The sequence below is a fragment of the Zalophus californianus genome, chromosome 9 (genome assembly GCF_009762305.2).
Source record: "Zalophus californianus isolate mZalCal1 chromosome 9, mZalCal1.pri.v2, whole genome shotgun sequence".
In the NCBI taxonomy this organism is placed as follows: Eukaryota; Metazoa; Chordata; class Mammalia; order Carnivora; family Otariidae; genus Zalophus; species Zalophus californianus.
The window spans coordinates 93,624,685-93,651,042 of NC_045603.1; the positions used below are offsets into that span (position 1 = coordinate 93,624,685).

At 37.1% G+C, this 26,358-nt stretch overlaps 1 protein-coding gene across 2 annotated transcripts in view; it reads left to right on the forward strand.

Annotated features, from left to right (window-relative positions):
- Window positions 1-26,358, forward strand: part of LRP6 (LDL receptor related protein 6) — a 173,647-nt gene that overhangs the window by 45,977 nt on the left and 101,312 nt on the right. For both annotated transcript variants that reach the window (XM_027592991.2, XM_027592992.2), the window contains exon 3: window positions 19,029-19,226. In XM_027592991.2, coding sequence (XP_027448792.1) covers window positions 19,029-19,226 — 198 coding nt within the window. The remainder of the gene's footprint in view (window positions 1-19,028; window positions 19,227-26,358) is intronic.

A 26,358-nucleotide genomic window follows, 5' to 3' on the forward strand; every position in this document is an offset into this window, starting at 1 on the left:
TACATACATTATTAAAATGCCTACTGTGATAAGTGTAGTTACCATCTGTTGACATACAAAGTTATTACAGTATTATGGATTATATTCCTTATGCTATACTTTTCATCCATGTAACTGACTTATTTATTAACTGTAAGTTTATAATTCTTAATCCCCTTCACCTATTTTGCTCATGTCCCCCTCCCTAAAACCACTCTCACTTTTGACACCAGTTGCAGATTGGGGGTCCACAGGACTAACTTTAGGTTCAGTAATTTACTAGGACTCTCAGAATTCACTGAAAGTTGTTATATGCTAGTTATGGTTTATTTCAATATGAATAAAAATCAGCCAGGGAAAGAGGTGCACAGGACAGGGTCCACTAGAGTTCCAAATGCAGAGCTTCTAGTTGTCTTCTCCCAGTGGAGTTAGTTGTGTGGACAGCGTTTACTTCTCCCGCGCTGTGTGACAACATGCAGAGTAATGCCAACCAGGTCATTACTTCCTGCTTGACTGACTTTAGTCTCTAGCCCCTCTAGAGATTGGACTTAATACTGAGTGGCCCAAAGCTCCTACTATAAATCACATTGTTGGCCTAGACTATCTGAGGTGGCTCATGGCCTCAGATAAACAAAAAGACTATCTTCAGACAGAGTCTAAAAGACTCTTATCAATGAGATAGTCCAGGGGTTTAGAAATTACCTCTCACTGGCTGAGGGCAAAGACCAGACCTCTCCTAGGGCAAGGTTAATCATTTACTGCATATATGTATATAGAAGTATATTGGTTAGTTTCCAAAGTTTTAGGATTTTGTAGATAATGTCCTCTTACAGGGGCTAGTCTAATTCTCTTGTGGCCAGAGAACTTACTATATATGATTTCAGTTCTTTGTTGCATGGCCCATATTCTTGTGAATATTCTATATGTACTTGAGAAGACTGTTCATTCTGTTTTGGAGTGTTTCCTTTTCCTGTGCAGTGCAGTAGTTTTTGTCTTAAGATTAGAATTTTTTGGTCTTTGAGAATTTTAGAGAGTTTACCAGTAGGTATGTGGGCTATGTCCTCCCTTTTTCTCCCACCTGGGAAAGATAAATTTACTCTCTTGATTTTATTAGTAGTTGTATCTTATTCAGGTTTCTAAAAACTTGTCTTGATATAGTTTTGTAAGCTCATGTTTTTCCTGTGCTTTTCTCTGTGGTGCTTTTTTTTTTTTTTAATACTTTGGGGATCTCTTCTCCCTTTATTTTTCTTATAGTTTCTTTGGATTAGCTCTTTACTTTTCATCCTTTTAGCTTTTAATAATTTAAATGTCTTTAGTACTCTTTTTACCTGTACTTCAAAGTTTCATTATTTGCATCTAATACTTCTGTAATAATATAATAGATTTCTTTGAATTGTGTTTTATTTTTTAGAAATGTGAATCTTAATTTCCAGACAGACAGATATGGATTTTTTTTCCTAGTTATTATTTCTAGGTTAATTAATTACATTTACTCTTCGACATGTGTATTAGTCCTATACTTAAGGTTTGCATTATGGTCCAGTGTGTGGTTATATTTAAAAAATACTCCATTTGGGGCGGATGGCTGGCTCGCTCAGTCAGTGGAGTATGCAGCTCTTGCTGTCAGGGTTGTGAGTTCAAACCCCACTTTGGGTGTGGAGTTACTAAGAAAAAAATAAAAAATCTTCAAAAAAATATTCCATGTGTGCTTGAAAAGACTGTATATTTTGTGGTTTTTGAATGCAGTGTTTTAGATGTGTCCATTAAATCAAACTTGTTTGTACTGTTGAAATTTTCTGATTCCTAACTGATTTTTAAGTCTGATTTATTAAGAGAAGTGCGTTAAAAAATCTTACACTTGGTAATTAATTTGACAATTTCTTTTTATAGATATGCCTATTTTGCTTTATGTGCATTGAGGCTGTGTTTTGAAATACAGGTAGATAAGGAATTTTCTTCCTGATGTACCTCATACCATTATTTAGTGACTTTATTGCTACTACTGCATTTTGCCATAGAGTCCTTTTTGTTAGGTATCACTTGCTATATCCACTTTCTTGTAAATTTTTGCATCATATATAGTGTTCCATCTTTTTACATTATGTGTGTTTATATTTTCTAGGTGTTTCTTTTTTAAGTAGCATATAGTTGGAATTTTTGGTTTGATTTTAAATCCATCATTAAAAATGTATCTTCTAGGGGCACCTGGGTGGCTCAGTTGGTTAAGTGTCTGCCTTTGGCTCAGGTCATGATCCCACGGTCCTGGGATTAAACCTGGCATCGGGTCCCTGCTCAGCGGGAGAGTTTGCTTCTTCTTCTCCCTCTGCCCCTCCTCCCTGCTTTTGCTCTCTCTCTCTCAAATAAGTAAATAAAATCTTCAAAAAAAAAAAATGTGTCTTCTACTGAAGCTTTTTTCAGTCCTTTTACAACTTGTGCTTATTGTAATTGCTAATATAGCTGTACTCATATCTGACTTCTTATTTTGAGTTCCTTCTATTTGTTCTGCCCATTTCTTTTCTTTCTTGTCTTTCTTATTGATTATATTTTGTCAGTTTTTTCCCTTCTACAAATTTGCAGTCTTTTTGAGAATAAAAAAAATATCTTATTTGGAAAAATTTTTTAAATTCTGGGAATTTTTAATATGTACACTTAGGAAATTCTTAGTATACTTTACCTCTGTTTATTACTTTCCTGGCTTATATATTATCATTATCTTGAGTTTAGGTTCTGCTTCCTTGTTTCTAACCCATAAGACATTATTTTTAAAATTTAGATTTATCATTCTATCTTGCATGTTAGAACTCTGGGATAATTTTTCTAAATCTTTAGAATTTCCTTTAGTGAAGTCCTGTTGGGGGCAGACTCTCTCAGGCTTTGTTTATCTGAATCTACCTTTATTTTGCCTTTGTTTTAAATTTTTTTGTATAGGATACAATTCCAGGTCAACAGATATTTTTTCTTACCATGTTAATGGTATTATTCTGTTGTCTGATGGCTTTCTTTGTTGTTGTTGAAACTATCCATTATTACCATTCCTCTCTGATTACAGTTTTAGTGTGATTTATCTAGTTTTAAAAAAATTTATCTAGATTTTTATTATGCTAATTGGTATTTGGTTTCTTGATTCTGTGGACTGATGTCTTTCATCAGTTCTAGAAAACTCTCCTAAAATATTGCTTTTACATCATTTTTCTTTTCTTATAGAACTCTTAACTAGACATTTGTTTTCCTTACTCTTCTAACCTCTCTTTCATGAATCCATTTCTTTGTGTATTTAGCACTAGAGATTATCCAGAATTATCTTCATGTTCATTAATTATGTCTATTATAGTCAGGTATTTCTACTGTTTCCGTGTATGTGTGTGTGTGTGTGTTTTCCTTTTAGCTTACCCATTGAGAGTGTTTAAGTTGGGGTTTCTGGCATTATGTGTATTCTCTCATCTAAGGGGGCTACCTTGTATAGATTATAGAGACCATCTCTCCTCTCCTCCTTTCTCAATTTTTCCTTTCTATGTTTCCTGTGCTCAGAATATTTGCTTTAATTTTTATGGGTACAGACATGCATTTAAAATATTTTTATACTTTTATCTGTCATTTTTTAGGTGCACTTTAGTAGGAAGGTTTCTCTGGGCTTCTAGTCTGTCATTTTGCCAAAAACAGATTTTATAAGTTTTTTTTGTCCTCTCCATTCCCCAATATTTACAATTTCTTTTCTGTACGATTTCATATGTTGCACTGTTTCTAATACTGAGAAGCGTTAAGTATGTTCAGCTTGCTGCTTCTTTTTTGTTTCAGCTTTTTTTTTTTTTAAGATCTTATTTATTTATTTGAGAAGGAGAGAGAGAGCACGAGCAGCGGGGAGGTGTGGAGGGAGAGTGACAAGGAGACTCCCTGCTGAGCAGGGAGCCCAATGTGGGGCTTGATCCCAGGACCCCAGGATCATGACCTGAGCCGAAGGCAGACCCTTAACCAACTGAGCCACTCAGGCACCCCATATGGTTTAGTTTTTTTGTATATTTTAAACACTCATAAACTTACATTTCATACCTACAAAAAAGATAAAAAGAATTACATAATGAACAATGGTATGCCTACTATACAAGCTAAGCAATAGAGTAGTATCAGTACAATTTGTTCTTCATACTGGTTGCTTCCTTGCTTGCACCATACATCATATTAAATTCTTTACTTTTGGAGATGTGAAGTAGAATGAGACTCTAAAAGAACCTCCCACCATGAGTTTTAAAAATATATACTAGATTTCCAATTTGATAAATTTTGAGAGTTGGATTAGAAATTAATTTGTAGTCTGCTCCCATTTTCTTTTTGTCATTTATTTCAACTGAAGGAAAAAGTTTATTGTGTAGCTTTCAGATGATTTTGTCCTTCTTTTCTACATGCTTCCCATCTCTGGTAGATTAATGAATGCCTACTGAAACATACTGTTCAGCTTTTTAAGTGGTGTTTATATAGAATTTATTAACAAATTAATATCTTACCCATTGCTTTGTGTTCTTTTGCAAACTAAATCTTTGTGAAATGAACCTATTTAAAATATATGTTTCTGGGGCACCTGGGTGGCTCAGTAGTTAAGCGTCTGCCTCGGCTCAGGTCATGATCCCAGGGTCCTGGGATCAAGCCCCACATCGGGCTCCCTGCTCGGCAGGAAGCCTGCCTCTCCCTCTCCCACTACCCCTGCTTGTGTTCCTGTTCTATCTCTTCTGTCAAACAAATAAATAAAATCTTTAAAAAATATATAAATAAAAAAGTAAAATATATGTTTCTGATGTTTTAAAAAATAAGTATTAAATAACTGTTTCTGTCTTGTTTCTTCTGTGGTTACCTTAAAGTTTTTTCTTTGACTTGTTTGACTCCAGGGTGAAATTAGAAGTAACTTATTCTTGCCTTTTGGCCCTAGATAGTATCTAGGTAGCTCTAAAATTAGCACCATTATCAGAAGACTGGAGATCTTCTAGATCATATTTCACCCTGATTTTTGGAGTCTCAGAAAGAAATGGACTCAGTAATATTCTCAAAGAGTCTTAATGTCTTCCCGACCTCCACAAAGAGTGGGTTGGCTTTAGGGTGTGTCTGTCTAGCGTGGGTGTCTGATTAAGGTTGCAGACTTTTCTCTACTTGATCTGTGTGGATTTGAAAAAGAGAGTAATAAGTGATGACTTTTATTTTCATGAGTGTTTAAACACTTGGAAGTATACCAATTTTCCCTGGTGAAATCTTAGAATTATTAATTGCTTTTTGAGTAATGCAGTTTTGTTAAAGGCTTCTTTTTTTAATTTTAATTTTTTTTAAGATTTTATTCATTTGACAGAGAGAGAGAGAGCACAAGTAGGCAGAGGCCGCAGAGAGAGAGGGAGAAGCAGGCTCCCCACTGAGCAGAGAGCCCAATGCGGGGCTTGATCCCAGGACCCTAGGATCACTACCTGAGCCAAAAGCAGCCGCTTAACCGACTGAGCCACCCAGGCGCCCCATGTTGGCTTCTTAAATATTGATCTCCTACTTGACTGGACCTACTGAAGTACAAAACAAAAAAATTATAATTATTTTAAAAAATGTTAGTTTTGTGATCTTTTTCACACTTTAGTTAGCATAGCTAAGGGTAGATGCAAGTCACCCAGTGTCAAAGTAATACAATGTCAAAGTGACTATTGTATATATTTTTATGAAAATCATAGGTAACTTAACGTGCCTTTTTTTAAAGCATTTTGACAGCATGTTCTAAACTGAGAATAAGAGCTCTAAAGGGATATTTATTATATTCACTTGTTCATATCCTATAAGTAAAATGAGACTCTCGTGTGTGTAAGATCTTCAATGAATAAGCAAACTTAAAACTCCATTGAGGGTTGCCAGTAAATATTTTTATATGTAAAGAATTGGAATCTAAAAGTTTGGAAATTTGTAATAACAATTTGAAAATCTATTTTCATCCTTACATATCTTTGGATATTTATACTTAGTACAATTTAAGCAGTAATTGTGAAGTCTAAAAATCCCATTTCTTAAGTTATAAAACTTTTGAGGGAAATATGGAAGACTTGTGTGGGAAATAATTTATTTGGTGCTTTGCTTCCTTATATAATCTTCCATAGCTTTAAGAGCTACTTATTAAATAATATTTAGGGCCAGCTGGTTAGTGAGTTAAATATATTAACATCACTGTAAAAGAGTGCTATGGATAAACAGATACTTCAGGAAGTCAGATCCCTCTTCACTCTTTCTAGACCTTAAGTGAGTTAGAATTCTTGGAGGAGCTTTTATTTTTTTAATTAAAGAAAAAATACTGTTTGTTTTGTTGTCCACCTGTTAATGTCCGAGCAGAGTGGGGAAGTGCCCTGGAATTGGGCAGGCAAGCAGGGTGGCTGGTTCGCAGGCCTACACCTAACCCCAGGAGAGGATGCTAGGCAGTGGGGCCTGGCCCAGGCACACCAAGGGCAGTACCAGGAGGGTGGCCCAGGCAGGCAGACCCACCAGGGAACCTGTAAGGCCAGCCCTTGAGAAAGTATCTAAGCCATGGTACGTGTCCAGGCCAGAGCCTAACCCAGGGAGGCAGGGTTGGGGCTGGTTGGTGGCTCCCAGAGCCTAGGGCCTGGCATTTCTAGGGACCTCCCCAAGCTGCTGCTGGAACCCAAGGCATGTCTACCAGTTGGACTCAAGCAGCTCCTGAAGGCAGACATGGAGGTGGTGGTTCTTGTCCTCTAGGTGGTCCAGACAGGAGTTGATCTGATCCACCATGGAGTTGATGGCAGCATATTCTGCTTTCCCAAGGCCATCGTCCTTGCCTCTTGCACCTGCCTCCACCAGCATGCCCAGATCCTCACTGGGGCCCGGCACCGTGGGCTCGGATGCCACAAGGGCTGCGCTGCAATGGAACGTGCCAACAGCCGGTGCCAGTCAGAAGGTCAAGGAGCTTTTAGACAATATTGATATGTGGGTCCCAACCCAGACCCATTTAATGAGAATCTCTGATGGAAGAGCCCAAGTTGCTGATATTTTTAAGAGTTTCTGAAGTCCTTCCCAAATGCTGCCATGACTGAAAATTGGCATCATCATCATCATCACTAGTATTATTGTTATTACTGTGTTTGTGTGTGGAGCGGAGAGCACAGCCTAAGAAACACTGTGCTAAAGAAAACTTGTATTAGTCCATTCAGGCTTCTACAACAAAATACCATTGCTGGTGGCTTATAAACAGCAGAAATTTATTCTGGAGATTGGAAAACCCAAGCTCAGGGTGCTGACAGTTTGGGTGTCTGGTGAGGGCCTGCTTCCTCCATGGCTGTTTTTCACTGAAACCTCACAAGGTAGAAAAGGATAAGGGAGCTTTCTTGGGCCTTTTTAATAAGGGCAGTAATCCTATTCATGAAGGCTCCACCCTTATGACCTAATCACCCCCAGAATCCCTACCTCCTAATACCATTACATTGGGAGGTGAGATTTCAACATATGGGTTTTGGGGGTGACTAGACTTTCAGACCATAGCATAATTGTTAATTATATTTATAATTCTAGTTTCTGAATATTCAAGAACTGGTTATGTCATGGCCATTATGTATTAATGATTATTGGGTTTTGAAATTATGAAAGTGTGAGTAAATCAAACAGGTTAGTTGAGTTTTCTTTCTTTTACACCTCATTATTTCATTGTTTATGGTGACATAAATACCAAATTTTAATGTTAAGTTGGCTTTTCTGTCTGTCACAGAGTGTTCCCTTTATATCAGTTTTCATCAAGATAATGTTTTAGATAAGTGTACAGATGGAAGGTTCAGGATGTAATTTGCCTGATAGTTCTCTGCCAGTCATTCTTATGAATGTTGACATTGGCCCTTAGGAGAGGAGTCCCAGTAGATTGAGGGAAGAGCTGTGAAACTTTTGAACATGCCATTTGTAAGATGTTGGGATGGGGGGACTTCTAACATAAGAGGCTTTGTTGGTAGAAGAGTTGAAGTGACCATCTAAACTTTTAAAGTGATGCTTTTGGATGGTATTGGATCTAAAAATGCATGTTAGTGTTCATAGTTTTAAGTAATAGAAACCTCTGTGGTTTAAACAGAAAAAGTATTTTTAAAGAGGTTATTGGGTTACTCATAAAATTTCCTAAATCGTAGAAGAACCAGGCTTGGAGTCTGTAGCCAGGTACAATGCTAAAAATCATACCACAGACCTGGCCCAGTGATGGCACCACTGTTAGGTAGCATGTTTACCACCGTTTGTACTCTCACTGACATGAGGCAACAGATACTCCTAAAGCTGTTGCTAGTGCTTCCTTCCAAAACTGTATTAAAGAAGGATGAATTAATTCAAACTGGATTTAATGAGCCTTTGCTATTGCCCCCAACCTCACCAGCATGGGTTGCTTGTGGTCCTTGCTGCTGCTTCTCTGCTGTTGCTTCCTTCTCTTCTGCCTCCACTTTCTCTTTTTCTCGGTTTGTCTGACAGGCAAAACCCAAATATTATGCCCCCTGTCCCGACTGCAAGGGAGATTTAGAAAGCAAGTAGCTTGTGCTTTCAGGACGTGCCTCTGCCTCATGAAGCAGAGGATTCTTTAAACACAGGAAGGTAGATGAGACACTCTATAGCTCCCTAAAATGCCAGGTATCCACAGCAGACATTTTGTGAGTGCATGATCATAGGACCTGTGGATATCTTTGCTGTGATTTGTGTATTGTTTCTATTTTTCCCCCTTTTTAGTGTTGAAAAAGTGAATGAGGTATGATGGTGGATATAAAGGAAGACAGTTAACTATAAATTTTGTAACTGGAATGGGCCCCAGGAATAATGTAAGCCAATCTAAAAAAGAAAACACTAATTTTAAGGGTTAATGTTCTTTAGGTAGATGTCATTCTCTGAGAAATCATATTTACTCCTGATAATGAAACCTATTTCTACCCCCATTAGTACTCATAAGAAAGCTGCTATAATACCCACAGTGACAAATGTCTTTGGCATTTGTTCCTGCTGTATCAGGGCAAAGTACAATATAATAAAAGCAGGTAAGATGAGCTTGAGAAATGGGGAAAAACTGAGAGCTTTTCCCCTAAGGTCAGGAACACGGCGGGGATGCCCACTATCACCACTGCTATTCAACATAGTACTAGGGGTCCTAGCCACAGCAATCAGACAACAAAAAAATAAAAGGCACCCGAATCGGCAAAGAAGTCAAACTCTCACTCTTTGCAGACAATATGATACTTTATGTGGAAAACCCAAAAGACTCCACCCCATGGGCGCCTGGGTGGCTCAGTTGGTTAAGCAACTGCCTTCGGCTCGGGTCATGATCCCGGAGTCCCGGGATCGAGTCCCACATCGGGCTCCCTGCTCGGCGGGGAGTCTGCTTCTCCCTCTGACCCTCCCCCCTCTCGTGCTCTCTGTCTCTCATTCTCTCTCTCTCAAATAAATAAAATCTTTAAAAAAAAAAAAAAACTCCACCCCATAACTGCTAGAACTCATACAGGAATTCAGTGAAGTGGCAGGATATAAAATCAATGCACAGAAATCAGTGGCATTCCTATACACCAACAACAAGACAGAAGAAAGAGAAATTAAGGAGTCGATCTCATTTACAATTGCACCCAAAACCATAAGATACCTAGGAATAAATCTAACCAAAGAGGCAAAGAATCTGTACTCAGAAAACTATAGAATACTCATGAAAGAAATTGAGGAAGACACAAAGAAATGGAAAAATGTTCCACGCTCATGGATTGGAAGAAGAAATATTGTGAAAATGTCAATGCTACCTAGAGCAGTCTACACATTTAATGCAATCCCTATCAAAATACCATCCACTTTTTTCAAAGAAATGGAACAAATAATCCTAAAATTTGTATGGAACCAGAAAAGACCCCGAATAGCCAGAGGAATGTTGAAAAAGAAAAGCAAAGCTGGTGGCATCCCAAGTCCAGACGTCAAGCTCTATTACAAAGCTGTCATCATCAAGACAGTATGGTACTGGCACAAAAACAGACACATGGATCAATGGAACAGAATCGAGAGCCCAGAAATGGACCCTCAACTCTATGGTCAACTAATCTTCGACAAAGCAGGAAAGAATGTCCAGTGGAAAAAAGACAGTCTCTTTAACAAATGGTGTTCAGAAATTGGACAGCCACATGCAGAAGAATGAAACTGGACCATTTCCTTACACCACACACAAAAATAGACTCCCAAAATGGACGAAAGACCTCAGTGTGAGACAGGAATCCATCAAAATCCTAGAGGAGAACACAGGCAGCAACCTCTTCAACCTCAGCTGCAGCAACTTCTTCCTAGAGACATCGCCAAAGGCCATGGAACCAAGGGCAAAAATGAACTATTGGGACTTCATTTGCACAGCAAAGGAAACAGTCAACAAAACCAAAAGACAACTGACAGAATGGGAGAAGGCATTTGCATATGATGTATCAGATAAAGGGCTAGTATCCAGAATCTATAAAGAACTTATCAAACTCAACACTCAAAGAGTAATCCAATCAAGAAATGGGCAGAAGACACGAACAGATATTTTTCCAAAGAAGACATCCAAATGGCGAACAGACACATGAAAAAGTGCTCAACATCGCTCGGCATCAGGGAAATCCAAATCAAAACCTCAATGAGATACCACCTCACACCAGTCAGAATGGCTAAAATTAACAAGTCAGGAAACGACAGATGTTGGTGAGGATGCGGAGAAAGGGGAACTCTCCTACACTGTTGGTGGAAATGCAAGCTGGTGCAGCCACTCTGGCAAACAGTATGGAGGTCCCTCAAAAAGTTGAAAATAGAGCTACCTTACGACCCAGCAATTGCACTACTGGGTATTTACCCCAAAGATACAAATGTAGTGATCCGAAGGGGTACGTTCACCCCAGTGTTTATAGCAGCAATGTCCACAATAGCCAAACTATGGAAAGAGCCAAGATGTCCATCGACAGATGAATGGATAAAGAAGGTGTGTGTGTGTGTGTGTGTGTGTGTGTGTGTGTGTGTGTGTGTGTGTGTGTGTGTGTGTGTGTGTGTGTGTGTGTAGGCAGTGGAATATTATGCAGCCATCAAAAGGAATGAAATCTTGCCATTTGCAACGACGTGGATGGAACTAGAGGGTATTATGCCAAGTGAAATGAGTTAATCAGAGAAAGACAAGTGTCATATGATCTCACTGATATGAGGAATTCTTAATCTCAGGAAACAAACTGAGGGTTGCTGGAGTGGTGGGGGGGTGGGAGGGTTGGGGCGGCTGGGTGATAGACATTGGGGAGGGTATGTGCTATGGTGAACGCTGTGAATTGTGTAAGACTGCTGAATCACAGACCTGTACCTCTGAAACAAATAATACATTATATGTTAAAAAAAAAAAGGTAGTAAGAAGGGAAAAATGAAGGGGGGGGATCGAAGGGGAAGATGAACCATGAGAGACTATGGACTCTTAGAAACAAACTGAGTGTTTTAGAGGGGTGGGGGAATGTGGGGATGGTTTAGTCTGGTGATGGGTATTAAGGAGGGCACGTATTGAATGGAGCATTGGGTGTTATATGCAAACAATGAATCATGGAACACTACATCAAAAACTAATGAGGTAATGTATGGTGACTAACAAAAAAAAAAAAAAGATGAGCTTTAGAAGTGAACTGAGGAAATACTCAAGGGTGGTAACGGCAAGATTCTCCTCAAAAACTAATTTCCGGATTCCTGTAATATATCAGACAGTAATTAAAGGCATGACTGAAATAATTTTATCTTGAAAAAAGAAATTGTCTCTACCAGACCATTAAGAAAAAGTCAGTTAGGCTATCTATGTAGAGCTTCTAGCTTTGGGTGATGGGATATTCTCGTATACCCTCTGAGGTGGCCTAGTAGCAAAACGTGTATAGAATAGACAAGTTATATTAGTAGACTCTCTACTAAATAGATAGACTAATTTAACTATCTAAAAATAGATTAGGTATAAACCAGTTTTAAATTTACGGAAATATTGTTGCAGTAAAGCTTTATAAGTATTGTTATAGAAATCTGTACAGTGGGGGAACAAAGGAGAGAGTACTCAGTTTTATTTGGGGAGCTATTTCAGGTTGGCATTTTCTAGCTGAGCAGTTGTTTTCCAGGGAGACAAGGTAATAGCTTTTAGTCAGTAGGAACACTATGTGCCAGACTCTCATGCCATTGCACATTCAAGGAATAGCAAACAGCTTGTTACGGGAGCATAGTAGAAGAATAATGATATTCATTAAAATAAAATTCTGCCTTTATTTTTTAAGGCTATGTGCTCTGTAATAATACACACAGAATGGCCCAAGAGCAGGTGAGTACAGACCATTACTAAGCATTTGAATGCTGACTGTAAATACACTTGCCATTATATGAGATTGTTTTAGGATAGAGGATACAACAATAAATAAAACAAGGACCTGGAATAAGAAGAGGTGGGAAATGTGTAAACAGTCCTAATATTGTATTATTTGAAATGTACAGAGGAGAGTGTGCTTGAGGGTGTTATGAAATGCTTCACCAAGGTGTGGTGACATTTGAACTCTTCTGAAGAATCAGGATATTTTGAAAGTATAGAAGGAGGAGAGAGGCATTCCAGACAGTTAATATATCATCATTATTATATTTAGAGGAGCTCAAAATGCATCACCTACGATGTATAGAATAGACAAGTTATATTAGTAGACTCTCTACTAAATAGATAGACTAATTTAACTATCTAAAAATAGATTAGGTATAAACCAGTTTTAAATTTACGGAAATATTGTTGCAGTAAAGCTTTATAAGTATTGCTATAGAAATCTGTACAGTGGGGGAACAAAGGAGAGAGTACTCAGTTTTATTTGGGGAGCTATTTCAGGTTGGCATTTTCTAGCTGAGCAGTTGTTTGAACTCTTCTGAAGAAGAGTTCTTTCTGAAGACTTCTTTCTGAAGTTCTTCTTTCTGAAGACTTCTTTCTGAAGAAGATTTCTTCAGAAAGAGGATCGTAGATAACAGCAATTTGGGAAAATGCATAATTTGGAGATAATTGGGGGTTCCAGATGACAGCAATAAAGTGAATATCACAATGAAGTGAGTCAAGGGAACTATTCCCAATGCATATAAAGTTATATTTACACTATCCTCTAGTCAGTTAAGTGTGCAGTAGTGTTATGTCTAAACCAACTGTATATGTACCTTAATTAAAAAATACTTTGTTGCTAAAAAAACACTAATCATTTGAACTTTGAGCCAGTCATAATCACTGATCACAGATCACCATAACAAATATAATAATGATGGAAAGTTGAAATATTGGGAGAATTACTAAAATGTGACACAGAGACATGAAGTGAGCAGATTCTGTTGGAAGATGGTTCCAGTAGACTTTCTTGATGCAGTGTTGTCACAAACCTTCATTTTGTAAAAAACATGATATCTGCAAAATGTAATCTAACAAGGTATGCCTGTACTATAGCTAGCAATTTCTTTGATAATAGTAGGGAACTAAATTGATTTAGTATGTTGTTTATTCCCAGGTTTATAAGCTTTATCTTCTAGTAGTGGTATACAGTGTTATTTCTGAGTTAAATATATTCTTTGTATTATGTCCACTAACTTTTAAAAATTAATCACCTAGACTGGGCGTTTAAGGATCATTCTTAGCAATCTAATTTTCTCTGGGATAACCAGTTTATACATGTAGAATTCTGTTATGATGGATATTGTCACAGCAAAGCCATCTCCATGTTCTTTCTTGTCCCTCAATAGAATGATTACTGTACATTTTCTTTAAAGATGAATCCTCTAAAATGAATGCTTTCACTGTCTTATTAATCATCACTTATTATTGAAATATGATACCAACACAAATAATCAAGTAGAGGGGAAGTGTGGAGTTATAGCAGACTTAGTCACAGTTCATTTTTTCTTTATAGTTCTATCAGGAAACATATCCTTGAAATCTCCAATCTCCTCTTCATGTAAAAGCCCAGTTTACTTAACCAGTGTAAGATGGAACTGGCTCAGGGATCAGGAAGAGGAAGGATGCGTGAATTTTGCATGATACCTTTTCTTTTCACTCTCATTAGAATTTTTTTTCCCACTGGTTGTAAAATTTCACCATGTATCTGTCCCATTATGTTCCTAATGACTCTTACACTTTGGGACTGGTTTGGTTTCATATGCAGCTTTTTATTGCAGTTTCTTTTGCCCTGTTACTGTAGTCCAACTTTTTTTGACTATTAACATCCTTTTAATTTTATTTACCTTTTCTATCCTACTTTCCCTTAGTTTTTACACTAGTTTTTCTTTTACTCAATTGACTGGTTCTTTGGATATATAAGGAAAAACAATGAGATGAAGATACTCATTTCATCCTTATCTGAAGTCATCATGTTGCCCCCTAAACTGTCTGTATTCCATATTTTGTTGAATGACACCAACATGGACTCATTCACATTTGCCAACTCTTGAGAGCCATCCTACTCTCTCTCTCGTTTATCTTTCTTCTCTCACACTGATCCATCTTTCAACTTTTGTCTTCATTAGTTCTCATTTGGAATATTTCAGAAGTTTTGTGCTTTAATTTTCTTTCTCTAATTCCTTCCCCCTCTAGCCAGTCCCTCAGTGTTATCACCAGTAATTAAAAGGATAATCTTAACCATTTTACTTTTCTGCTTACAGTCTGAAGTCCCTTCTCACCACCTGTAGGTTATACAGTTCAAGTTCTTTGTACAGCAGAATAGGTCCCTTCTGTGGGACTTCTTTTTTTGCCTGGTGTCCCCCACGGCAAATACACTATATGCTGCAGCTCTGCTGATCTTCTTGCTGGTTCTTGAACGTGTCATGACTTCTGATGTCTTTTGCATATGCTATGTCTTCTTCCTGGAATGCTGTTTCTCATTTTGGCAACTGCCTAAATAAAAGTATTGTTCTTCTGGTAAGCTTTTATTGACAACTCTTTTAACATTTACTAGCTTGATTGGGTATCACTTCCTTGTACTCTTATAGCACCCTGTTCATACATCTCATGCTACATTTATCACTCCTTACTTGGGATGCAGTTTTCATAGGAGCAATTGTTTTGCCTTGCTTATTTTTGTATTATGTCAAGGATGATGCTTAGCTCCTAATAGGTACTTAGTACATTTTTAAAAATTGAATAATATCTTGGCAATTTATAAAACACTTCTCTGTTTTTCTACTTCCTCTGCCTCATTCCCTTTCTATATTAAATTTGTAATGAGTTTTTAATTTAAATGTTAAATAACAGGGAAATTTTAGTATTTATAGATAACATTTATTTTGCATTTTAAATATTTGAACAAATGAAAATATCTGCAAAATTCACTTAAAAATTCTAAACTTTAATCAGATTCTCATCTTAACAAATGTCTGTTTCCCTCTTTGTATTTGAAGCCTTTATCCTTGAAGTAACATGACCTGATCTATTTTTTTACTGTTAAGTAATGTGAGAGTTACCTATTAGCTTTGATAAGCAGCAGCATGTACATAATCTTAGTACTAAAATTCTTGTTGAGCTAAATAATTTTATTAACTTTTTATTTCACCATAAACTAGACACTGGATTCTTAATTTATAAGTTTAATGCTTAGGTTAATGACAATTGTGAGACCTATCTAAATTATATTATACAGAATAGACAACACCACTTACTGCTGTATCCATCTTGATAGTGTGCAAACTGCTGATGTTCAGTCCATATGAGTTCTTCATAATTGATATACGAAGTGTGATAAGTACTATAGCACAGTGAAACATGCTCTAGGAGCACCTAGGAGGGAGAAACACTGGGCAAGCTAGGAAAGGCTTCTACAGAAAAGAAGGTACTTTTGAATTAGCTTTTAAAAATTGTCTCTTGTTTCTTATTTGTGTTTAGGCAACTTTATTGAGATATAACATATGCAGAAATATGCATATTTTTATATTTATAGTTTGATGTTTTGATAAATGTATTTGTCTACCATTACTCCCCCCAAATTTTCCATCACCTCACTCCAGGAAGCTGTTCTAGTCCCTTTCAAGTCAACCTCTGTTTCTACCCTAGTAACTAATGATCTGATTTCTATCACTATAGACTAGTTTTGCTGAATCTAGAACTTCATATAATAGAGTCATGAAGTCACTACTCTCTTGAGTCTGGCTTCTTTTGTTCAGGCTAATTTTAAAAATTCATCGTTGTTGAATGTAAGAATAGTTACTTTTTTTGTATTTCTAAGTAGTATTCCATTGTATAAATATACCAGAGTTTGTATATCATCCTATTAATGGATATTTGTGTTGTTTCTAATTTTTAGCTGTTATGAATAAAGTTTCTGTGAATTTGCATGTGTAGTTGTTGAGTGGATATGTTTTTATTTCTCTTGGATAAATACCTAAAAGTGAAATTGCTGATTCACAGAGTTAAATGTACATTTAACTTTATAAGAAACTGCCAAACTGTTTTCCAAAGTGATTAAACTAGTGGTGTACGAGAGTTCCAGTTGCTCGTCACCAACACTTAGTATTGTTAGTCTTTTAAATGTCAGCCTTTTTCTAGTGAGTGTGGAGTTGGTATATTACTAAGGTTTTATTTATTTATATTTTATTTTTTGTTACTATAGTTCCAATTTCCTTGATGATTGATGAAATTGAGCATCTTTTTATCTGCCAAATGGCTATTCATGTATCTTCTTTTGTGAAGTAGCCAGTGTAAAGTCTTTTATTTGTTAAAAAAATTAAAATTTACCTACATTACATTTACACTTTTTGGACCAGTATTGCTTGGGATAATAGCCCTCCCTGATTGTTTGCCATGGAGAGCACTCTTATTTTTTTTTTTTAAAGATTTTATTTATTTATTTGACAGAGAGCGAGCATAAGTAGGCAGGGAGGCAGGCAGAGGGAGAGGGAGAAGCAGGCTTCCTGACATGGGGCTCGATCCCAGGACCCTGGGATCATGACCTGAGCCGAAAGCAGCAACTTAACCAACTGAGCCACCCAGGTGCTCTGAGAGCATTCTTACTTTTGACAGCATTCCTGGGTATATAGATTTTTCCATTACTTCAAATAAAGTCAGCATCCTCTTGCAGGGCCATGTAGCTGCCAATCTTTAGGGTCTGCCACGTCTGCTTGGGGTAGCGCTTTTGTGCCATAAACCTAGCAGCGTGGGTGGTGGTGTGAGTACCTTATGGCTGAATTATCACATTTCCTCCTGAGAGTTCATTTTCTTTAGTAAATGCTTTTCATTTTGTTGTTTATCCTTTGATCATGTTTCAGAGACTTTAATTATTTTTGACCATCTTTTCCTGTTTTTACTTTGGTTTAGAGGAGAGCCTCTGTGTATTCTTTTTAGTTTTCCTCTAGTCTTTTTCTACAGTGTAGCCAGTTTCTTCTTCCTCAGCTGCCCTACTCCCCCAAACAAAGCCAGTCATTTCACCTCCAATCTTAAAAGTCTTCAAGTGTTTTTAATGTTGCTCTCAGAATAAAAACCCAAAATTTTAACATGGTCTAAAATTGTCTGCCTTGCTTTTTTATATAGTTTTATCTTGCATAAATCTAACCATTCCCCTGCTCCTCATTCTGGACAATATCCAGTCATTATCTTCTTTAGGGAACACTTTGCCTTCTCTTCCTTATAGATCAAGGCCCTGACCTGTGGCATAAGAATTGACTTTGGAATCTGGGGATGTAGGTTTGAATTTCCGCACTTATTAGCTCTGTGACTTTGAGCAATATACTGAGTTGTTTCATCTGAAATACGTACGGTGATGGACAAATAATATTTCATGACACTGCCTAAGTGAGATAGTATATGTAAAACCATTAGCACAATGCCTTGTGTCTAGGAAGTATGTTATTCCCTACCTGCTATTCTCTTCCCATAATTTCACTGAGTAAGCAGTTTATATGAAATATGTATTTGTACAAGTGGAATTATTTTAGTATTACCATTTCACCAACTTCTTGAGTAAAATTTCTACTTGAATTCCAATTGTGTGTGAACACATTTATTGAGTACATAATATCTAGTTCATAGCACCCTCATTACCTTTAAAAAATATGTCTTTAGGGCACCTGGTTGGCTCAGTTGGTTAAACATCCAACTCTTGATCTCAGCTCAGGTCTTGATCTCACAGTTGTGAGTTCGAGTCCTGCATTAGGATCCACACTGGGCATGGAACCTACTCCATGAAATATAACACACTAAGAGTTTTACCTTTAACAAGGAAAATTTTGTTTTTACCTTTGGTATGAGACTATTAATAATAGACTTCCATTTTTTTTATTTTGAAAAAAATTTTAAACTTGTAGAATAGAAGCAAAAATGGTACTATGAAATCCTATATACCCTAACTGCAGTATAGTGATCATATTTAGGAAATTAACATCAGTACACAGCTGTTATATAATTTGACAGTCCCTCAGATTTTGCCAGGTTTCCCAATAATGTCTTCATAGCATTTCCCTCAACTGATCAGTCCAGAATCATGCACTCTATAGTTGCCATGTCTCTTTATTCCTCTTTAATCTAGATTGTTTCTCGGCCATCCTTTGACTTTTGTGACACTGATATTTTCAAAGACCAGTTGTTTTCTAGAATGTTCCTCAATTTGGTTTTCTCCCTTTCCTCATAATTTTGTTCAGGTTATACATTTTTTGGCAGGAATACTGTGTAAGAGAATCTGCATGAAAGATGGTTTGTCCTTGCCAGTGCACCACATACATGACACCAGTTTGGTCCCTCTCTCGATGATGTTAACTTAGATGATGTGCTTATACCATTTTCCCTTTTGTCCTTAATAAATAATCTGTGGGGAGATACATTAAGACAGTGTAAATACCCTTTTTCTCAGTAAACTTTGATCACATAGTTTTTTGCTTGCTTGATGATGCTTGCCTAAATCAGTTATTATCATGGTGGTGACAAAAAGGTAGATTATTAAAATTTTGATAATTTCTAAGGGTTTCAGTTTTAATGTTCCTGAGAGAGCTTTCTTTGTCTAATCGTGATAATTATAAAATACTTGGCTGTTAACCTGCCTTTATATCATGGGTTTATTTGTTTATATGGTTTTTAGGTTCATGTATTGGACAGACTGGGGAGAAGTACCAAAGATAGAACGTGCTGGAATGGATGGTTCAAGTCGCTTCATTATAATAAACACTGAAATTTACTGGCCAAATGGACTGACTTTGGATTATGAGGAACAGAAGCTTTATTGGGCAGATGCAAAACTCAATTTCATCCACAAATCAAATCTGGATGGAACAAATAGGTAAGCTGGCCTCATAAATTTAATTTTAAATTTTAATTAAACATCATGGTGTTTTGATATCATAATCAAATTATAAAGCCTAACTTTATTAAGAAGAAATTAATGTATTTTTGGCTGTCAAAGAGGAAGAAGAGTAGACTTTTAGTTTGCTCTTAAAAGAAGGTAACTACATTTTCATCTATCTTGGTAGGATTTAGAATTTACCGACTGTATTTTCTTTTTCTTTACTCTGAGCTAATTAGTTCTTTAGTGATTCTTAAACAGGGATTGTATTTCTCCTCTCTCCCAGAGTGTGGGAAGTTTTGGTTAACGAGGAGTGGGAGTACTGCTGACATTTTGGCTTTAGTTTATGGGGGGCCAGAGACGCTAAACATCCCGCAGTGTGCTGGACACCTAGCACAACAGTCATCCTACTCAGAACTATCCATAGAGCCCCCAGGTGCTGCTCAGGGAAGCTCATTTGATACATCTCTAGACTAGGAGAGGGCCAGATAGTAAATATTTTAGGCTTTGTGGGTCATAAGATCTCTGTTGCAACTACTTAACCTCTGCTGTTGAGGTGTGAAAGCAGCTGCAGATAATACATAAGGGAACGGGCACAGCTGTGTTTTAGTAAAACTTTATTTACAAAACATATGATAAGTCAGTGGGCCATAGTTTGCTGACCCCAGGACTAGGAAAAAATCTGAATGCATGCTGCACACCAATATTCAAGGAAAACAAAGTTATAATACATAAACATGGATTTTCTAGTCAGATCATGTTCAGATTTTTAAGGGCACTATCTTTTTATGTTCTTGTGTTTGATTATTTTGGTTTCTGGTGGTCTCATTCTTAAGGTCTCAGCAGAAACAGAGTCTTAGGTAGTTGAAGGAATTTTTTCCAAGTGTAAACATTTGTGAGTTATCTGAACTGTGAATCAGGAAGCATTTAGAAGTATTGAAAATCATTGAAGATTTAAAGCATTTATTAAAATAAAGTTTTTGTAATTATGGAGTTGGAGTATTTTTTTGCCTTGTTTTAAAAAAGAATGAAAAGACAACAAGGTGGTTTAAAAATAAGTAGAAATAAGTCAAGAGAAGTAATAAATATATGTTGAATATAAAATGTAATTGCTTTGAATTTCAAATTTGGCTTTAAGAGGGATGGTAGGAAGTAAATCTGGCCATATCATTTTTTTTTTTTTTTTTACTTCCTTGGAAGACTCACACAAAAACTAATGAAACTAGATAGCAAATCCAAAAACATACCATAAAACTAACCTCAGGCATCCAGAAATAAAAGCAGAGAAGAGCAGACCACTAACAGCTACAAGACCTCCCTAGTATTACTGTTTGTGCAAAAGTATGCAGAGAGAGTTGAGTAGGGTGTTTCATAGAACTTAAAAGCAGGAGACCTCCAAAATAGCCTCAACTATTTACTAGACAATGTGGTGGACTATATTAAGAGCAGCAGCTGAAATGAGATGGGGGGGGGTTTGCCCAGTCCAGTATCAACCAAGTACAGTGTGTTCATTGTAAAGACAGGATAGAACAATTTGGCTCCAAATAATTCTTGAAATGAAGCTGCTAGAGATCTCTACCAGCACAGGGTTCTACACTGAATGGAAACAAAATTGAATACAATAGTAGCATCAAAATTGAGCAGAACAGGGAAAATTAGAGGGTCAAAAGAGGAAGAAAAGAGAAGGTTCAGATAACAGCTGGGAGTTCTCAGAAAGGAAACTACCATGTTGTTTAACATTACATGAAAACAACAGAAGAGTGAATTTTGTAAAGTTAGAAAAACTACCTTGAACACCACCTTCTTCTAAAAATTCAGGAAAACTAATTATCCATAAACATGAGACACACAGCAGTATCAAGGTAAAAATCCCATTTAGGGTTATTATAAAAAACATATTTATAACAGTATTTTAAGCTAATAACAACTTTGAATGCATCTTAAGCTTTATAGTTTTTACTCTGCCTCCCACATTTAACGTTTCTGATGTCACAATTTACATCTTTTTACCTTGTTTCTCCATTAATACATTATAGTTGTTTTTACTATAATTTTTTAACCTTCATACTAGATTTGTAAGTGATTTACCCACCAGTATTACAAAATTAGAGTATTCTGAATTTAACCATATATTTAGCTTTTTATGAATAAGATTTATACTTTCATGTTTTCTTGTTTAGTAATTAGCACTCTTTTGTTTCAGCTTGGGGAAGTCCCCTTAACAATTCTTGTGAGGCTGATCTAGTAGTGATTAACTCCTTCAGCTTTTCCTTGTCTCAAATTCTTTATTTCTCTTTCCATTCAGACAGCTTTGCTGGGTAGAGTATTCTTGGTTGGCGGTTGCCACCCTCCTACCTTGGCACTTTGAGTATATTTTGCCACCCCCCTCTGGCCTCCAAAGTTCCTGCTGAAAAATATACTGATGGTCTTACAGGGATTCAGTTGTGTGAAACAAGTTCTATTTCTCCTGTTGCTTTTAAGATACTCTTTTTGTCTTTAACTTTTGATATTTGAATTACAGTGTGTCTTGATATGGGTTTTTTGGGGATTCATCTTATTTGAAAGTTTGTGGGTTATATCTGGATGTCTATTTCTTTCCCTAGGTTAGGGCATTTTTGGGACATTTTCTTTCAGTAAACTTTCAGTCCCTTTTGCTTTATCCTCTCTTTCTGGGACCCTTATCATGTGAGTGGTGGTCTACTTCATGGTCTCCTAAAAGTCCCTTAAGCTATCTTCATATTTATTCTTTTTTCTTTCTGCTTCTTTGGATGACTTCTATTGCCCAGTCTTTGAATTTGCTGATACTTTCTTCCACTTGATCTAGTCTGTTGAACCTCTCTATTGAATTTTTCAGTTTGGTTTGTGTTCTTTCCCTCTTTGATTTTTTTGGTGCTTTCCTATATTTTCTGTCTCTTTGTTGAAATTCTCACTTTGTTCATGCATTGTTCTGCTCACCTTGGTGAGCATCTTTATGACTGTTATTTTGAACTCTTTATCAAGTAAATCATGTATCTTTGTTTCATTAAAGTCTGTTTCTGAAGTTTTATCTTGCTCTTTTGTTTGGAACATGTTCTTTTGTTTCTTCATTTTTCTTGACTCTTTTTGTTGGTTTCTATGCATTAGATAAAAAAGCTCCTTTCCCAGTCTTGATGGAATGGTATTCTGTAGGAGATGAACCTTATTAACAGCCTGGCCTGAGTTCTTGGTTTTCTCTCAGATTTTTGTGATTGCCCAAACTGCTTTCTTTATTCTTAGTGGCTCCCAGTAATTGAGGTTGTGCCAAGATTTGTCAGGTGTTCCAAAGGGTAGGATCACAGCACCTAGATGTAGGTTGATTGGAAGCTGGATCCCCCACGCGGTAACTGGGAAAGTATATAGTTAGGGGCCTTCCAGGGAGAGACTCGGAGATGGACATTTTTGCCTGCTCCCTCTGCACTGGACCCAGGTATACAGCCACTGAAGAGGTTGCTATTTTACCATTTTTAAGAACTACTTCATTGCTACAGTCCTGTGCAAATTATGAATGCAAGCCCCATTGGCTTTCAGAGACAGGTGATCCAGGGCCCTTCCTTTGGGTAGCATTTGTAAAAGCTGGGGCATCAGATGTGTGTATAAGCTGATTGTGTGGAGATACTGGAGATTTGGATTAGGCTAGAGAGAAAAGGCAGAGGTGGTATCTGCAGACTTCCCTGGTCTCCTGGGAGGGTTGCTGTCAGCCCCTGGTTGTCTGCTAAATTAGAAGCCTGACCTCAGGCTACTTTCAGGGAAATAGATTTCCTACAGGGGAATATTGGGACACGGGTGTTTCTGATTGTTTCCTCTGCACTGAACCCTGCTGGGATCAATGTCTAATGTAAGCCTCCTGGTAATAACCAAAAGCAAAAAATCTGTATATATAGAAAAGATTAATAGGAATCTAAGCATACTGCTACAGAAATTCAAATCACAGAGCAAGAGAAGAACAAAGGAACAAATAGAATACAAAACAGCCAGAAAACAATGAACTAAATGACAATATTAGGTCTATACCTGTCAATAACTATATAGAAATGGACTAAATTCTTTTATTTATTTATTTGACAGAGAGAGACACAGTGAGAGAGGGAACGCAAGCAGGGGGAGTGGGAGAGGGAGAAGCAGGCTTCTTGCTGAGCAGGGAGCCTGATGTGGGGCTTGATCCCAGGACCCTGGGAATATGACCTGAGCCAAAGGCAGATGCTTAATGAGTGAGCCACCCAGGCGCCCCTGGACTAAATTCTTTAATGGAAACATGTTGAGTGGCTGAATGGGTAAAAATACAAGACCGCTTTAAGAGAGCACACACTCTGAAAGTGAGGGGATGAAAAGATATGTTACATGTGAATGGAAACCAAAAGGAAGCAGGGATAGCTATACTGCTATCACACAGAATAGACTTTAAGCCACAGACTGTAACGAGAAAAGAAGGTTTATTATATAATGATAATGGGGGTAGTCCAGTAAGAGGATATAACTTTGTAAATATTCATACACTCAACATCATAGTGCCTAAATGACATAAAGCCAATATTAACAGATTTGAAGAGAGAAATAGAAAGCAATGCAACAATAGTAGGGGGCTTCAATATCCCACTTTAAACAGGTAGATCACCTAGGCAGAAAATCAATAAGGAAACATTGGCCTTATTACCTGATAGGCCAGGTGGACTTAAGGAACATTTAAAAACACTCCATCCAATAGTACCAGAATACACATTTTTCTCAAGTGTATATGAAACATTCTCCAATATAGGTCATATGTTAGTCCACAAACAAGTCTTAATAAATTTAAGAAGGCTGAAATCATATCAGGCTTTTTTTCTGACCACAGTGGTATGAAAGTAGAAATCCATTACAAGAAGAAAAGTGGAGAATTATCACCTCATACCTGTTAGAATGGCTGTTATGAAAAAGACAAGAATTAATTGTTGGCAGGCATGTGGAGGAAAGGGAACTCTTGTGCTCTGTTGGTGGGAATGTAAACTGGCATAGCCACTGTGGAAAATAATATGGAGATTCCTCAAAAGGAAAAAAAAAAGACTACCATGTGATCTAGCAATTCCACTTCCGGGTATTTATCTGAAGAAAACAGAAACACTAACTTAAAAATATATATGCACCCCCATGTTCTTTGCAGCATTATTTATAATAGCCAAGATATGGAAACAGCCTGTGTCCTTTGATGGATGAATGGATGAAGAAAATCTTTGAATTCCAAAAAAGAATATTATTCAGAAATAAGAAAGAATGAAATCTTACCATCTGAAAGAACATGGATGGACCTTGAGGGCATTATGCTAAGTGAAAGAAGTTAGAGAAAGACAAATACTGAACTCACTTGTATGTAGAATCTAAAAAAAACTGAAAAAACAAAACAAAAAACCCCACAAAACCACCAAGCTCATAGATACAGAAAACAGATTGGTGGTTGCCAGAGGCAGGGAGTTGGGCATGGTCAAAGGATGGATGAAAGGAGTCAAAAGAAAAAGGTCCAAACTTAAATTATAAAATAAATAAGTCAGGGGGATGTAATGTACAGCATGGCAACTGTAGTTAATAATACTATACTACATACTTGAAAGTTATTAAGAGTAAATGTTAAATGTTCTCCTTAGAAGAAAAATACTCTGTAACTATGTATGGTGATGGATGTTAACTAGACTTATTGTAGTGATCATTTAAAAATATATACAAATATCAAATGCTTATATTTTGCACCTGAAACAAACATAATATATATTATTCCTTAATTTTAAAAAAAGAAAATTGGAAAATTTACAAATATATGGTGATTAAACAAGATCTTCCTGAACAATCTGTGGTTCAAGGAAGAAATCAAAAGGGAAATAAAGAAATGTCTGAGACAAATGAAAATGGGAATTCAATATTCCAAAACATAGGATACAACAAAAACAGTTCTAAGAGAGAAGTTCCTAGCAATAAATGACTGCATTAAGAAACAAAATATCTCAAACAACCTAAATTTATACCTCAAAGAACTAGATAAGAAGAAACTAAGTCCAGAGTTGCCAGAAGGAAGGAAATACCAAAGAATCAGAGTGGAAATTCATGAAATAGGGACTATAAAGACAGTAGAGAAGATCTGTCTGATCAAGAGGTCTTTTTGAAGAGTGGAACAAAATAGACAAACCTTTAGCTAGACTTAACAAGAAAAAAAGACTGAAATAAAATCAGAAATGAAAGAGAAGACATTACAGCTGATACCACACAAATACAAAGGATCAGAAGAGGCTACTATGAACAAGTATACACCAACAAATTGAACAACCTAGAAGAAATGGATAAATTCATAGAAACATACAGCCTATCAAGACTTAATTATGAAGAGGGGCACCTGGGTGGCTCAGTCAGTTAAGTGTCTGTCTTTGGCTCAGGTCATGATCCCAGGGTCCTGGGATCGAGCCCCACATCGGGCTCCTTGCTCAGCAGGAAGCCTGCTTCTCCCTCTCCCACTCCCCCTGCTTGTGTTCCCTCTCTCACTGTCTCTCTCTCTGTGTCAAATAAATAAATAAAATCTTAAAAAAAAAGAATCATGAAGAAATAGAAAATCTGAATGGAGGGGTGCCTGGGTGGGTGGCTCAGTCGTTAAGCGTCTGTCTTCGGCTCAGGTCATGATCCCAGGGTCCTGGGATTGAGCCCCACATCAGGCTCCTTGCTCAGCGGGAAACCTGCTTCTCCCTCTCCCACTCCCCCTGCTTGTGTTCCCTCTCTCGTTGTCTCTCTCTCTCTGTCAAATAAATAAATCTTAAAAAAAAAAAAGACTTAATCATGAAGAAATAGAAAATCTGAATGGAGGGGTGCCTGGGTGGCTCAGTCGTTAAGCGCATCTGCCTTCGGCTCAGGTTATGATCCCAGGATCCTGGGATCGAGCCCCGCATTGGGCTCCCTGCTCCCCGGGAAGCCTGCTTCTCCCTCTCCCACTCCCCCTGCTTATGTTCCTTCTCTTGCTATGTCTCTGTCAGATAATTAAAGAAAATCTGAATGGACCAATTACTTGTAAGGAGATTGAATTAGTAATCAAAAACCTTCAACAAACAAAAGTCTAGGACCAGACTGTTTCACTGGTGAACTCTACCAAACACTTGAAGAA